General features: G+C 39.9%; 1 protein-coding gene across 1 annotated transcript in view; it reads left to right on the top strand.

Annotated features, from left to right (window-relative positions):
• LOC137561390 (pendrin-like) overlaps positions 1–13,383 on the top strand; it is a 64,569-nt gene that overhangs the window by 15,808 nt on the left and 35,378 nt on the right. Inside the window, exons 5-9 of the mRNA XM_068272684.1 lie at positions 1,528–1,692; positions 3,107–3,259; positions 6,723–6,805; positions 9,916–10,063; positions 10,950–11,063. Coding sequence (XP_068128785.1) covers positions 1,528–1,692; positions 3,107–3,259; positions 6,723–6,805; positions 9,916–10,063; positions 10,950–11,063 — 663 coding nt within the window. The remainder of the gene's footprint in view (positions 1–1,527; positions 1,693–3,106; positions 3,260–6,722; positions 6,806–9,915; positions 10,064–10,949; positions 11,064–13,383) is intronic.

Genomic DNA, 13,383 nt, shown 5'->3' on the forward strand with positions numbered 1-13,383 from the left:
ATATACAGGAGGGACGCTAAATTTTCAGAGGTTCCCAGCGAGAAGCAGTGGTCTGGAGGAGGACATCTGACGCCTCTGGAGGATCCAAAATTTTTCCTCTACTGAGGAAAATCTCAGATTTTTCTCTATTTTAAACTTACAGCGTCACTTTAAAGTGGACACAAGTTCCTGTCACTTTGCCTCACTAATATTCTCCATTAGGAAACCACCTTCCAAGTCCAATATGCAATCAGGCTAGCACTAGTGATGAGCAAAAAATGTTCATAATCCGCACATTTCCACAAACCCCAGAGGAGAAAGAATTTGAGCTTATCAATGCCACCAGGCTGGGTTCACACGTAAAAGGTGTCTAGTCCTGTCCTGTCAGCTTCTGACAGTTGGCATCAGTTTTTTTATTAGTTTTCTATGCCTTGGTTCACACATCAATCTGTACATTTCTGGTTTAGCTCTGTCCTGTCGAGTCAGTTTTGCATCAGTATCTGAGTTTTCTATGGCTAGGCTCACGCATAAAATGTGTACATTTCTGGTCCAGTCCAGTCCTGTCAGATTTGTATCAGCTTTCTATGGGTGTGAACCAGGCCTGACTGGCAGCTGGTTACTTGCCAAAGGCTAGAGGCTTTGACAGGATAAACTAAAATTCCCTAGTGGTTAGTGAAGACTTGCATGCTATTATTATTATTATTGATTTTTAAAGCGCCAACATATTCCGTGGTGCTGTACAAAGTAGGAAAATATTCCCCATGTAGGTCATATACTTAAAGTGGAACTCCAATAATTCATCTCACTATACAAAGGTACCCTAGCCTTGCCTACAAGCCGCTACTAGTAAATGCTGATTTACAATGAAAGTTTGGAATCACCTTATTAGAGCTATAATATTCACATGCAGTTGAATTACAAATTGATAATGTATTAATATTAATTTATCGTCTGTTAAAGTGAACCCGAGCACCTTTTTAGCACTCAGGACATTTCTATAGCACATGAAAAATGCATGCCAACAATCTGTTTCATTATTAAAATAAACTTGTATTTTACCTTGTATTTTACAATCAAAGGAGTTTTAATAGGCTGTTTCAGTAGCCTGACCGTCCGCAGAAATCTCAGGAAGCTAATTGTTTTATTGAGCTAATTACCCAGAAGAAAACAATCTCTTTTGAACAACAAAGGGGGTGGGTAATTAGGACTGTTTCTTTAAAAACATTGTCTGTTTCAAACAGTCCTAATTACCCACCCCCTTTGTTGTTGAAAAGAGATTGTTTTCTTCTGGGTAATTAGCTCAATAAAACAATTAGCTTCCTGAGATTTCTGCTGAGGGTCAGGCTGCTGAAACAGCCTATTAAAACTCCTTTGATTGTAAAATACAAGGTAAAATACAAGTTTATTTTAATAATGAAACAGATTGTTGGCATGCATTTTTCATGTGCTATAGAAATGTCCTGAGTGCTAAAAAGGTGCTCGGTTCACTTTAAATAGTATAGATTTTGAATGAACATCATAAAACTCCTTTCTTTGTTTCCTCCCTAGCTGCTGTTGGGAGCGTTGCAGTTTGGCTTTGTTGTCAGGTATCTGGGAGATCCATTGGTCCGTGGATTTACCACAGCTGCTGCAATCCATGTTCTGATTTCACAAATCAAACTGATACTCAATATACCTTCAACAAACTTCAGTGGAATCCTGTCAGTAGTCTATGTAAGTAGGTTTATATAACATTGATATTACATCTGAAGAAACTTGCTGATAACATTCACAGCTGTGCATGCAACAGTGCTCACAGCTGATGAGAAAAATACTGCATTCTCTACATGAACAAAAGCCAATTAAGTGTTATCGCATTTGTCACTCATCCAAAAAAAGAAAGGGATTTATCTTTATTTTAAAACAGTGCCTTGCAAATCATTGCTATAACACTGTTATCCAAATTGTGCTACTGGAACTACTGGCTTACCCTTTCATTCATAGTGACCTTTATTCCAAACTCATTGTAACAATGTTTAAAACACAATTATGTAGATACTGTAAATAAATGTGTGTGAAGAATGCCAATTTCATTGACTGTGTATTTGAATGTTACCCCCTACCTATTAAGGCATTTTGTCTAGCTGTGATTGAGTTCTGTCTGCAATTGTTCCTTTACAAACATGCATCTATGGGGTGGTCACCCCACCACTTTGTTGTATGAGTGAAGTAGAAACTCAATAGCTGCTCAGTACATTTATAAACAATACTGTATCTAGTTTTTACAACAGTGTTCTTTTAGAAGGTTATTTTAAGCATTGTATCTATGTTGACTTTGCAAGTTGATGACCTTTTTTCATCTCTGCTGTGTAGTAGGAAAATCATGGACTGTGCTGCGGATTCCATAGTCAGAATTCCTATTAGTCAGGTGTAGAACAAGTAGTAAACAGTAAAGTACAATTGATTTATATGTAGGGGAAGAGAACTGCCACTTCCTCCCTGCTCATAATTAATGTTCTGCTCAGTCAAATGTTACAGCAGAGCAGTGTGGGGACATCAAGTGGCACTGGACTGTGAGGATGGTACATATAAAACAGGATTAGAAGTATGTTAAGCAACACTTGGTTTAGGGGTAGTTTAAGTTACGTCTCATCTAGCACCTCCTCAAATCAAATTCAGAATGCTCTGCTTTCCTAACAAAATGAACATAGCATGGGAACCCTGAAGACAGCAATTCATTAACACTGTCCTTATGATTTGCAAGAAACCCAGCCATGGCTGGGTCATAAGAGAAGGACCAGTGGTGTTCAGCTTGTTGGTGAAATCAGTGGCCTCACTTTAGGAAGTTTATATCTGTCGGGTGGTCCAGTAAGACAACCACTAACCAGAAGTGTTTGTGTTTTTCTTTGTATTAGGAGTTTCAGTTTTGCTGGGTAAATATATGGATGAGTTAATGTTCCCTAAAGTTATGGTGTGTACTTTGGCGTTCTATCATATGCCTCTGATATGCTTACAATACATATGGCCTAGAATTTTTTCCTTATGATAAAATATTTGTAAAATATAAACTGTAAAATGATTTATATTTTTCTTATTTTAATTATGTATTACCCATTTGTTTGTTTGTTTTTTGTTTTGTTTTATACAGACAATTATAGACATCTTTGCTAAAATTAGCTACACCAACTTTGCTGACCTTATTGCTGCACTGATAACTTTAGTCTTATGTCTAGTGATTAAAGACTTAAATGAGAGATATAAACATGTTCTGCGTATTCCAATTCCGATTGAAGTGATTGTGGTAAGTAAAGTCTTTTTACTTTGTGTGAAGAATAATTTTCTTATAGAGACATCATAACTGGTATCCCAATGCGTTGAATAAATTGCATGGGCAGTAAATATGCTTTTAATCAATTTATTAGCACAGTTTTGATTTGTTTAAATATGTTTTAGGTTCTAATTAATCACAGTGTTAATAAACACACTTTAGGCTCTTTCTCACTTTGGGCATTTTTTAGGGTTCTCTGCATTGTGGATATGCTTTAAAACTGACAATCCCTGCAAGACAATGGGTTTGTTTTCATATAATGCATTTTTCCATGTGTGTGTGTGTGCGGGGGGGGGGGGGGGGGGGAGGGGGTTTTTTTCTGTACACCTGCCCACTTTTTGTATTAAGGCCACGTTGCCAGTGGTGCGTTACGGTGCAGTGTAAGGCTCCCTGCACACTGCAAATCCGTATTCCGATTCCGTTTCCGATTTTCCCTGAATACATTCAACAGAAAAACGGATCAAAAAACGCAGCATGCAGTTAAGATTAAAAATCTGAATCGGAATCGGATGTAAAAACAGATTAAAAAGCGGAATCGGAATCTGAAATGCATGCAGTGTGCAAGAGGCCTAACAGCCACTTTGTAATACGGCTTACTGAATACACCAGTGTACCATCTATGTAACTTTCATGTGGTATGTTGTGGTATAATGTGTTGCAGCAAGAGGTATAAGGGGGGTACAAGAGGGGCACAAGGGAAACACTAGAATTATAAGGGAGACACAAGAGGTAAAAGAGGGACATATGAAGTACAAGGGGGACATAACAAGGAACAAGGGGGACAAAAGAGATATAAGACAAAACACTGAACATTTATATTACACTTTTCTCCTGACGTAATCAAAGTGCCAGAGCTGAAGCCACTAGGACGTGCTCTATAGGCAGTAGCAGTGTTAGGGAGTCTTGCCCAAGGTCTCCTCACTGAATAGGTGCAGGCTTACTCAACAGGAAGCGATTCGAACACTGGTTTCATGTGTCAGAGGCAGAGCCCTTAACCAGTGCACTATCCAGCCACTGCTGGATAGTGTACAAAAAACAGATAGGTAGCATGCGCTCCCAAATAAACTAAATAGGCACTATTCCTCCAGGTAACAAAATTAGACAGTGTGCCCTACAAATAACATGATTAGGCAGCATATTCCCCATACAACAACACACAGCACAGTGTGCCTACTACAAATTCCCCTATTATATCCACTTCAAATGCCCTATTACCATTTTGTCTCCCACAAATGCTCCAATTATCATTATGTCCTTACTGGTGCCCCTATTATTTTATCTGTTTGGGATTCCTTCTTCCAGCACAGTGAACGACTGGGTGCTACACTAAACTGTGCTAATTGTTACAAGTAGTTAGATCCCTTTCCATACATGTGGTATTTTATTTTGTATTTTATTTTATAGGATGTATTTGGAATTGTATTACATAATTTGAAACCTACACTATGGCTCCACTTAAAATGTTACTTCCGGTGGTTACTTATTCTAATTCAATCAAGAACTGATATAGAAGAGATGTAAAAAAACATTTACTATTGCCCCCCTTCTGTATAACACAAGTCCAATTTTATAATTTGTGTATATTTCGAGAATTTAGGCTCAGTGTAGAACTTTAATAACAGTTGCCTAAAATGGTCATTCTTTTTGGTAGCCTTTCCATGTAAAACATGCTACTGCAGGAAATAACAAGAGTGACCAGGCATGGTTTTCCATTATGACCAGTTGTGGGATGTTGGGGGACACTTGAACACTTTTTGAAAAGGTGCTTGAAATGATCAGGAACAATCGTTTTAGGTGACCTAAATTGAAAGTGTACTAAGTACTAAGTAATCTGATTCTGATTCTGATAAGCACCATGCTCCCAAGATTAGAGTCATGTTTGGTTAATGATTACATTATGATATATGGTGAGCAAAAGATTAGAAATCACACATTAAAAAAGGGATTTAAAGAAATTGCATGTAAAATTGGGGGTTTAACAGCATGACTAGTGCACAGCTTGCATGCTTCATGGAGTCCCTTAATACTACAGGGCTTCTAGTGCAGAAGTCCAGTCGTCCTGTTCGCCACCGCCACTGCATAATTCCCTGCTTTTGCAGTAAAGGTGGGAGTGGTCATGTAGAATGGGGGAAAGCCTGTAGTTGTCCTCGTCTTTAGGCAGTAGCTGGGGCCCAGGAGAGGCCACATAAGTATACAAACTGTGCAGACAGACTGAAACAGATTGTGTATTTTATATTTTGTATCTATTCCAAAACTGCTTATACACTGTAAGTAGGTGTGAACAGAGACTGTGAAAGAGAGATGAAGTTATGAATATGCACAATAAATTTAGCAGAACATGACAAGTTCTTACAAGATACAAAAGTGCATTTTTGTAATATGTGCTTTATGTTGCGTGTTATTTATTTATTTATGTATTTATTTATTGTATTTATAAAGCGCCAACATATTACGCAGCGCTGATATGGTGTTACTCCATAGAGATAGTACATTTGAGGTTAATAATTCCAGCTTGCAACCAGTTTTAATGTAAATTGTATCCTGGAATTAGACCAAACCAACAGCAACAGGAAGTTCATTTGGCCCAGTTACAAGGTGCATGCAAATTGCATGAGCAAGCCAGAATTATTTGTCTCTCATCGACCATCTCCGTTATTTAAAGTGAACCCGAGGTGAAAATAAACTGATGAGATAAACAACTGTATTTATCCTCCTACTCCTAAAATGACTTTTTTTTTAGATATCCCACAGTTTTATTTTATATTTAAACATTTACAAAGTAGATTGAATGATTTGTTGTCTCCGCTCAATGGCAGTCTATTAAGAGTTCCAGAGTTAAAATACATGAACTATTGACTTTTTTCTATCTTTCCCCTACCCTCAGAAGTTGTATTCTGTCAGGAAAACTTGTATGTGCTGTGATTTGATTATCAGTGAGGTTTACTATATTCCCAACATGGTACCGACAAGACTGAAGTTTGCATGCCTGAAAATTAGCTTTTTGGGCAGAAAAATAATAAAAACAGTCTGGTTATTCATGTTTTGCAGTGTACATACACATGTTTATCTCATCATGTCACATGTCATCTTGGGTACACTTTCAGGCAGTTTAATCAAATGTTTCTATTTCCTTCTGAACTCATACATTGTATTCTGCCAGAAAAACTTTTATGGATGTAATTTGCTTATCAGTGATGTTTACTAAATTCCCGACAAGGTACCCACAAGACAGAAGCTGTCACTTCCTTGCCTAAAAATGGACTCTTTTCAGCAGCAAAATAAAACAAAAAAACAGCTTTGTTATTAATATGTTTTGCACTATACATACACATAGTTATCTCATCTCATGTCACATGTCATCTCGGGTACCACTTTTATATGCTTTTTTTATAGTTTGCTTAGCTTATTCTTTTTTCTTAACAATATTCCTCTATAGGCCATAGTTGCTACAGGGATTTCTTATGGGGTCAACTTGGAGGAGAAATATAATGCTGCTATCGTAAAAAAAGTTCCAAGTGGGTAAGTTCTGTCTTGGTATTTACTTAAGTGTCTACTTATTTGTGTAATGCCCCATTCACAGTAGAACATTGCGACGTAATGGACGCATTGTAGCATGGAAAGTTGCACTGCAATGTTAAACCTATACAACGTTTATAGTGCGTCCGGTGCAGGGCGATCGAACGGAATGTGGTATCCTGACACACTGCATGCAGGGCGTTACCATATAACACGGGCGTTAACGTGCCAGTGAAGCATAGTAACCACTTAACGACCGCCTAACGCCGATAGGCATCAGCGGGTTGTTAGTGGTATAGCATGGAAACGTTCGAGCGGCCTTTCCATGCTAGTTCACGGAGGGTGTCTCCGTGAACAGTGTGCGAGCCGCCGATCACGGCTCGCACACGTAATGTAAACACGCGGGGAAGAAATCCCCGCTGTTTACGTCATACGGCGCTGCTGCGCCGTAAGGCAGATCGTCGATCCCCGGCCTCTGATTGGCCGGGGATTGCCGGCATATGATAGGCTGAAGCCTATCCTACAAGCCTGAAGCCCATGATGGGAGAGGGAGGTAAGGAGAGGGAGGGAGCGCAGAAAACGCTGCGGAGGGGGGCTTTGAAGAGCCCCCCGCAAAGCGCAGCAAGCCGGCGGCGATCAGACCCCCCCAGCAGGACATCCCCCTAGTGGGGAAAAAAGGGGGGAAGCCTGATCGCCCTGGCTAAATCCTGATCGGTGCTGCGGGCTGGAGAGCCCACGCAGCACCGATCTCCGGAAAATCCCCTGGTCCCTGGTGGTTAATTGTCTGTATGCAGCACTGTATGCAACCCAGTGCACACATAACTTACAGTGTTTCGTTTCATTCCTATCCAATGCAATGCAAATCCCACTGAGAATATAGCTTTACAGTACAACTCCAGCCTGAACATTGCCTTGTATTGCATAAGGAATTCCCTGTTTCTGTTTATACCGTTACTGGGGACATTTCTCCATACACTCTGTCCCTGTGACAGCTGGCAATACAGTGCAATTAGCTGATTGCCAGAAAAGTACTATGCTTCAGAAATAATAGGAGTTTTCTGGGGATCTGCTGTTAGCTTTTTTTTTTAAGACGGGGATGATTGTCACTTTTATAATGGTATGCCTATTTCCGTGAGCACCAGTTTTCCCAGTAATAGTCACCATATTTATAAAGCAGAGATCATCGTGATCCCCATTTAATAGATGACCACTTTGAAACTTGGAATCAGTGGAGCAGAGTGGAAAACATTCTTTTAATAAACGCTGTTCATTACTTTTGCCAGGCCCAGATTTACGGTACTTCACATAGCCTGTAGGTCGCAGATGTCCTGGCACCCTAGACTTTGCCCTCCATTAACCTGCAAACACCCACCAAACTGCACTGCGAGGGTGCTGGCTGGCACAGCTGTCACTTCTCCCTTAGTTCCCTTGCCCATCATAGGTAGCTACAGGTGCACCTTAGTATTAGGTAGCCAGAGCTATCCTTGATATTAAGTAGCTAGAGGTGTCCTGAAGTATTAGGTAGCTAGAGGTGCCCCTGACTGAAGGGAGATCTGGTCAGTGGAATGCAGAGACCCGGGTGAGTAACCCCTCATCTACACTCCACTCGGGAATATAGCATAGGTAAGGCAGAAGGGAGGCACTTAGGGAGTGGAGTGAGCTGCCTTTCCATCATCAGGCACCCATAGGCACATGCCTACAGGTGCCTTATGGTAAATCTGGCCCAGATTTGCTGCGAATCACAACTTAAAATGTGGTGAATGTCAATACAAGCTGTTTTTTTTTTCTGGTGAATGCCTAATTCCCTCTTCCTTTTTGAGGCTTTATAAAAGTTACTGGATCTGTGGATCATCACTAGGTTAATTACAGTAGACGATCAATGCATTGATCACTTGTCTACAGGATGGCACATGTAAAACCGTCCCCGGCTGCCTATCACAAGCATGTGAGTACATAGTCAGATGTGCGCCTGCTACTCACTCTCTCCCTGCTGTGTGTGGGTGTGGTCTCCAGTTTTCTTGTAGTCTGTCACCTATATCTGCTGCTGAATGAGAACGATACCCATACGGTAGCAAATACCGGCAACACAAAATGCAAATATAGAGGGAGACCACACACTCACAGCAGGGAGGGAGCGAGTAGGAAGTGAACAGGGAATGGCTGGATGAAATCTGCCTATATACTAATTTACTTGTGGCAGGCAGGTTTTATATACACCACCCTGTATCATTGTCTCTTTGTAAATAGAGCAGTTTTAAATCAGTGATGTGATTTGTAACACTAGAGGACAAGGAAATGGTGACCTGTAATCTCATTGCTACTTCTTTATAAGTAGGCACCTTCAGCTGTACATGCAACAGGACATCTGTCTCAATGACAGCAGTAAAACACAAATATATCCCTTTTCTCTGACTTCCTATAGTGTCCCAGTACAACAAGTGGAGGGCAATCTCCTCAGTGAGGACATTGACAGCTGTAAAACCCTGGAACTCATATCTAGAATTCTTCTTTAGGGCCTGTTTCCTGCATCTTGCAGGCGTGAAAGGGTTTATAACTTAGCAGCTCACCTAGTTTTGAAGTTTTACAACATCAAATCTTTAGGAGCATTTATTCTGTTTAGATCAGAGGCGGACATATGCCTGTGCAGGCAGTGCAGCTGCACAGGGGCCCCAAGTCTTCTAGGGCCCATGAAATTGCACCAGTTAGGGCCTGATTATCCTCTAGGCTTTTCCAGATGTATTTTTCTCTGAAACTCAAGAGAAACAGTGATAATAACTTGTGCCCCAGTCATATACAAGTTTAAAATGTGTGCTACATTAATACAGTGCCTACAAGATGGGACTTAGTCTCATGTACTTTTATCCTATTGGCATTGTTTGGATCCAACCGTGATCTGTTATGACCACGCCCACTCACATGGGGCCTACTTCACTCATTCTGCACAGGGGCCGCATCGTTGGCTTCATCCGCCACTGGTTTAGAGTGTTGTGACTTTTTACCTTATTTTATTGTTAATGATCTCTTTAATTAACAGTTTTATCACAGTCACAACTAACAGTATGTTTTTTTAAAAAAATATATAAAACTGGAAACTTTCTGTGTTTTAACTATAGTTTCATACCACCTGTGACACCAGACGTAAGCCAGTTCTCTCAGATGATTGTGCCAGCCATTTCCATTGGAATACTGGCTTACGCAGTAGCTGTCTCTTTGGGAAAAGTCTATGCCTCAAAGTACAACTATGAAATTGACGGAAACCAGGTACCGTAGTAGACAAAATTGGTTATTCAGAGACCAGTTAGGTGAAAAGTGATTTTTTTTTTTTATGCATGAAACTCGAGTCAAAATACAGTTACCCTGAGGCAATTAACTTTTCCCCTGTGTGTTCTCTCAGGAATTTTTTTATATCTTATAGTCATGAGAAGAAAAAAGCATTCACCCTTTCAGTTCTATGGTGTTACGTATCAGAACATAATATAATGATTACTGGCCCTTAGCAGCTTCTAAAAGTATTTATATTTCAAAAGTTTTATGAAAAAGCATAAAACAACTGCATCTGCAGTCATAGGGCTTGATTCACAAAGCGGTGCAAACTGTTTAGCACGGGAGTGCTAAACAGTTAGCACGTGAAGTGCCGTTCGCGGACTTTTGCGCGCACGAATCACGGCAAATTGCGCACGCAAAAGTCCGCAATCACGCGAATCGCGGCACTTTGCGCGCGCAAAAGTCCGCGAACGGCACTTCACGTGCTAACTGTTTAGCACTCCCGTGCTAAACAGTTTGCACTACTTTGTGAATCAAGCCCCTAAAGTATAAAGCATATGAACATGATATATAAATATTATTTATAAAATTATTATAATATATGATATTGGACCCAGTAACTGCCATTCAGTAAGTGCTTTTAAAAAATAATTCAAATAAAGACATTTTTTTACAATTTTGCGCGATGTCCTTTAAGTTAACTTGTGGCAATTTGTTTTGAGGTTTTTGGGGTTTTTTTGCTTGGTGGTGGCTGAAAATGTATTTTGGTGATAAGGTATAAAAACATCTCCTGCGTGAAACCTCAGGAGAAAAGGTAACTGAAAAAGGGCCACTATGAACCTTTCTTAGGAGTGCACTTTATATTAATTTGTTTACATTACAGGAATTCATTGCATTTGGCATCAGCAATATATTCAGCGGATGGTTCTCTTGCTTTTGTGCCTCAACTGCCTTATCCCGCTCTGCTGTACAGGAAAGCACTGGTGGTAAAACACAGGTAAGGAAGCAGTCTAGGTTTTTGCATGCAAACAAAAATGAATAACCCTTTTTTTCCTAACAGCCATAGACTAAATGTTATACCCTGTTTCTCTGAACATGAAATTAATGGCTGCAAATTAACTAGAGGCACACTTCTAACAAAAGCTCTCCACAATTTTTCATCCCTGTATATTTGTTTTTTAGCCTTAAAATTCCATCCCAACCATCACCTCCACTCTGCACAGGACAGTCTGCTTTTGTCACTTGAAATCGCATCCTCTCATTTACGTATACAGGATTTTTCATGAGCCTCTCCCCTACTCTGGAATTCTTTTCCAAAACACACCTGTCACTCTCCAAACCTTTCAACCTTCAAGTGCACGTACTTATGTGGATTTGTTGGGCTCAGGGTGAACCAAATGACCACCCACCCTGCTGCTGCTGAAATTCCCACGGGCATGAAAAACTATTCGTAACAATTTGGAGGGAGAAGTCAATCAGAGTCCGGGTGCACAGGCCATGGACTATAGCACTAGTGTTATAGTAGTGCCCAACTCGTCTACACCAGTGGTGCGATGCACCGAAAGCTCTTGCTTTGTTCAAAAGAACACTAAAAACACCTTTTCAGATAAATGTACAATCTAACCTAGGAAATTCCACTTTCAGCCTCAAGGCATGGATAAGTCATGCTATTTTCTGAATACAGTCCAGAAACACAACTTTGGATGGAAACCTATGTATTTCCTCACCTCTTGTTTTTTTCCCCTATTCTTTAAGATTGTGAGCTCACAAGGCCAGGGATTTCTCCCTTTTGTGTCTTGTAAAATGCTGTATGTTTTGTTAAACATTATACTTTTGTCACTATAATTTATTATACTGTGTACCACTTCCATATTATGTACCAGTGTCTGCTTTGTATGCCGTAAAGCACCACAGAAGATAATGGCGCCATACAAACCATCATCAATAATAATTCCTGTACACATGCTCATGAGCAGTATATTTAAACTTAGCCCTATGAGCAAGTTGGGTGGCCATAAGGAAAAGGCTAGCATGTGGCCCATCCCTCCTGAGCTTTACCAACATGACTATCAGAGTTATAGAGAGGAAAATAAGAAAGTAGCCCCAAATCCCACTCTCCATCTCTAGCACTCTTGTCCCAAAGTTGGGAGACAAGGAATTTTTCCCCAAATCCATGCCCCTTAAGAACGAGGTTGGGGTAACCGAAGAAAAGGGGCTGATGGTGCTTATCTGTTGAGGGACTAATCTTCTCACCTTGTTATATAGCCACCCACTTAGGAGAATAAACAAAAGGGCTCTCTTTTATATCATTTACTTATTCACAGCAGGTAGTTTTAAATCGGGATAATACCATTTATTCACTAAGTTAAAACAAAAAAAAAGTAAACATTCAGTTAATAAGCGTTCTTACTTATTCACAAAAAGTTAAACTGAAAAAAAAGTTTTACAAAAATAAAAAGGTGTACATGTGGATGTTGGGGATAGGTTTCCAAATCTCTTTCTTCTTCTGTGTTTTTTATCTTTAAAGGTCCATTGCCCCAACTCCCAATACTCACTCCATTGCCCCAGCTCCCAACACTTGTGCACTCATAGCACTTTCACAGCTGAACAACTGAAAGCCTGTAAGTAAAAGAACATTAAAAAAAAAAAAAAAAAAAGCCTGTAGCTGGCATTATTTAATTTTCCACTGAGGGTTTCCATTGGTTGGGAACAATTCCTGGGGGTGGGGTGTAACACAATTGTTTTCCTCATGAAAATAATGAAAGGTTGCAAACATTTACATGTTATTATTTTGCTTCTTTGAGGTTGCAGTTATGTTTTATTTACATTTCTTGCAATTCACATTTCTGGCAATTAGTGCATCCATTGCCTGGAAAACATCATGCCATATAAGTGGCAGGCAAACAGATAATAAATCTGGCATTTGACATCATGAGCTCACATACGTCTAGCATCCTATTTGACTTTTTCTTGAATGAATACTATGAGCTAGCTATTATCCACATTATTATCCACATTGTAATGCATCACTACTACTATATCTCTCTGAAAGCTGCAATATTTAATTTGTTAGTACTACAGGAAAAATAAAAAATGTGTGTGTTGCTATTGTATGAGTCTTATAGTAATTTCAGTGCAGTGGTTCACCATTTCCATGAAAGCAGGAGAGTAGCTAAGTCAGAAGTAGTCTTGTCTTTCAGCTCTGGGTTCCTGGGTCAGATTCCCTTCAAGAACTCTACTTGCATACACCTTAAGGGCCCATTCACACTAGAGCATTTTGCCGGCGATTTCGGCAAAATGCTCAAGCGCTAGCACTT

Source organism: Hyperolius riggenbachi, chromosome 3 (assembly GCF_040937935.1).
Source record: "Hyperolius riggenbachi isolate aHypRig1 chromosome 3, aHypRig1.pri, whole genome shotgun sequence".
Taxonomy (NCBI): Eukaryota; Metazoa; Chordata; class Amphibia; order Anura; family Hyperoliidae; genus Hyperolius; species Hyperolius riggenbachi.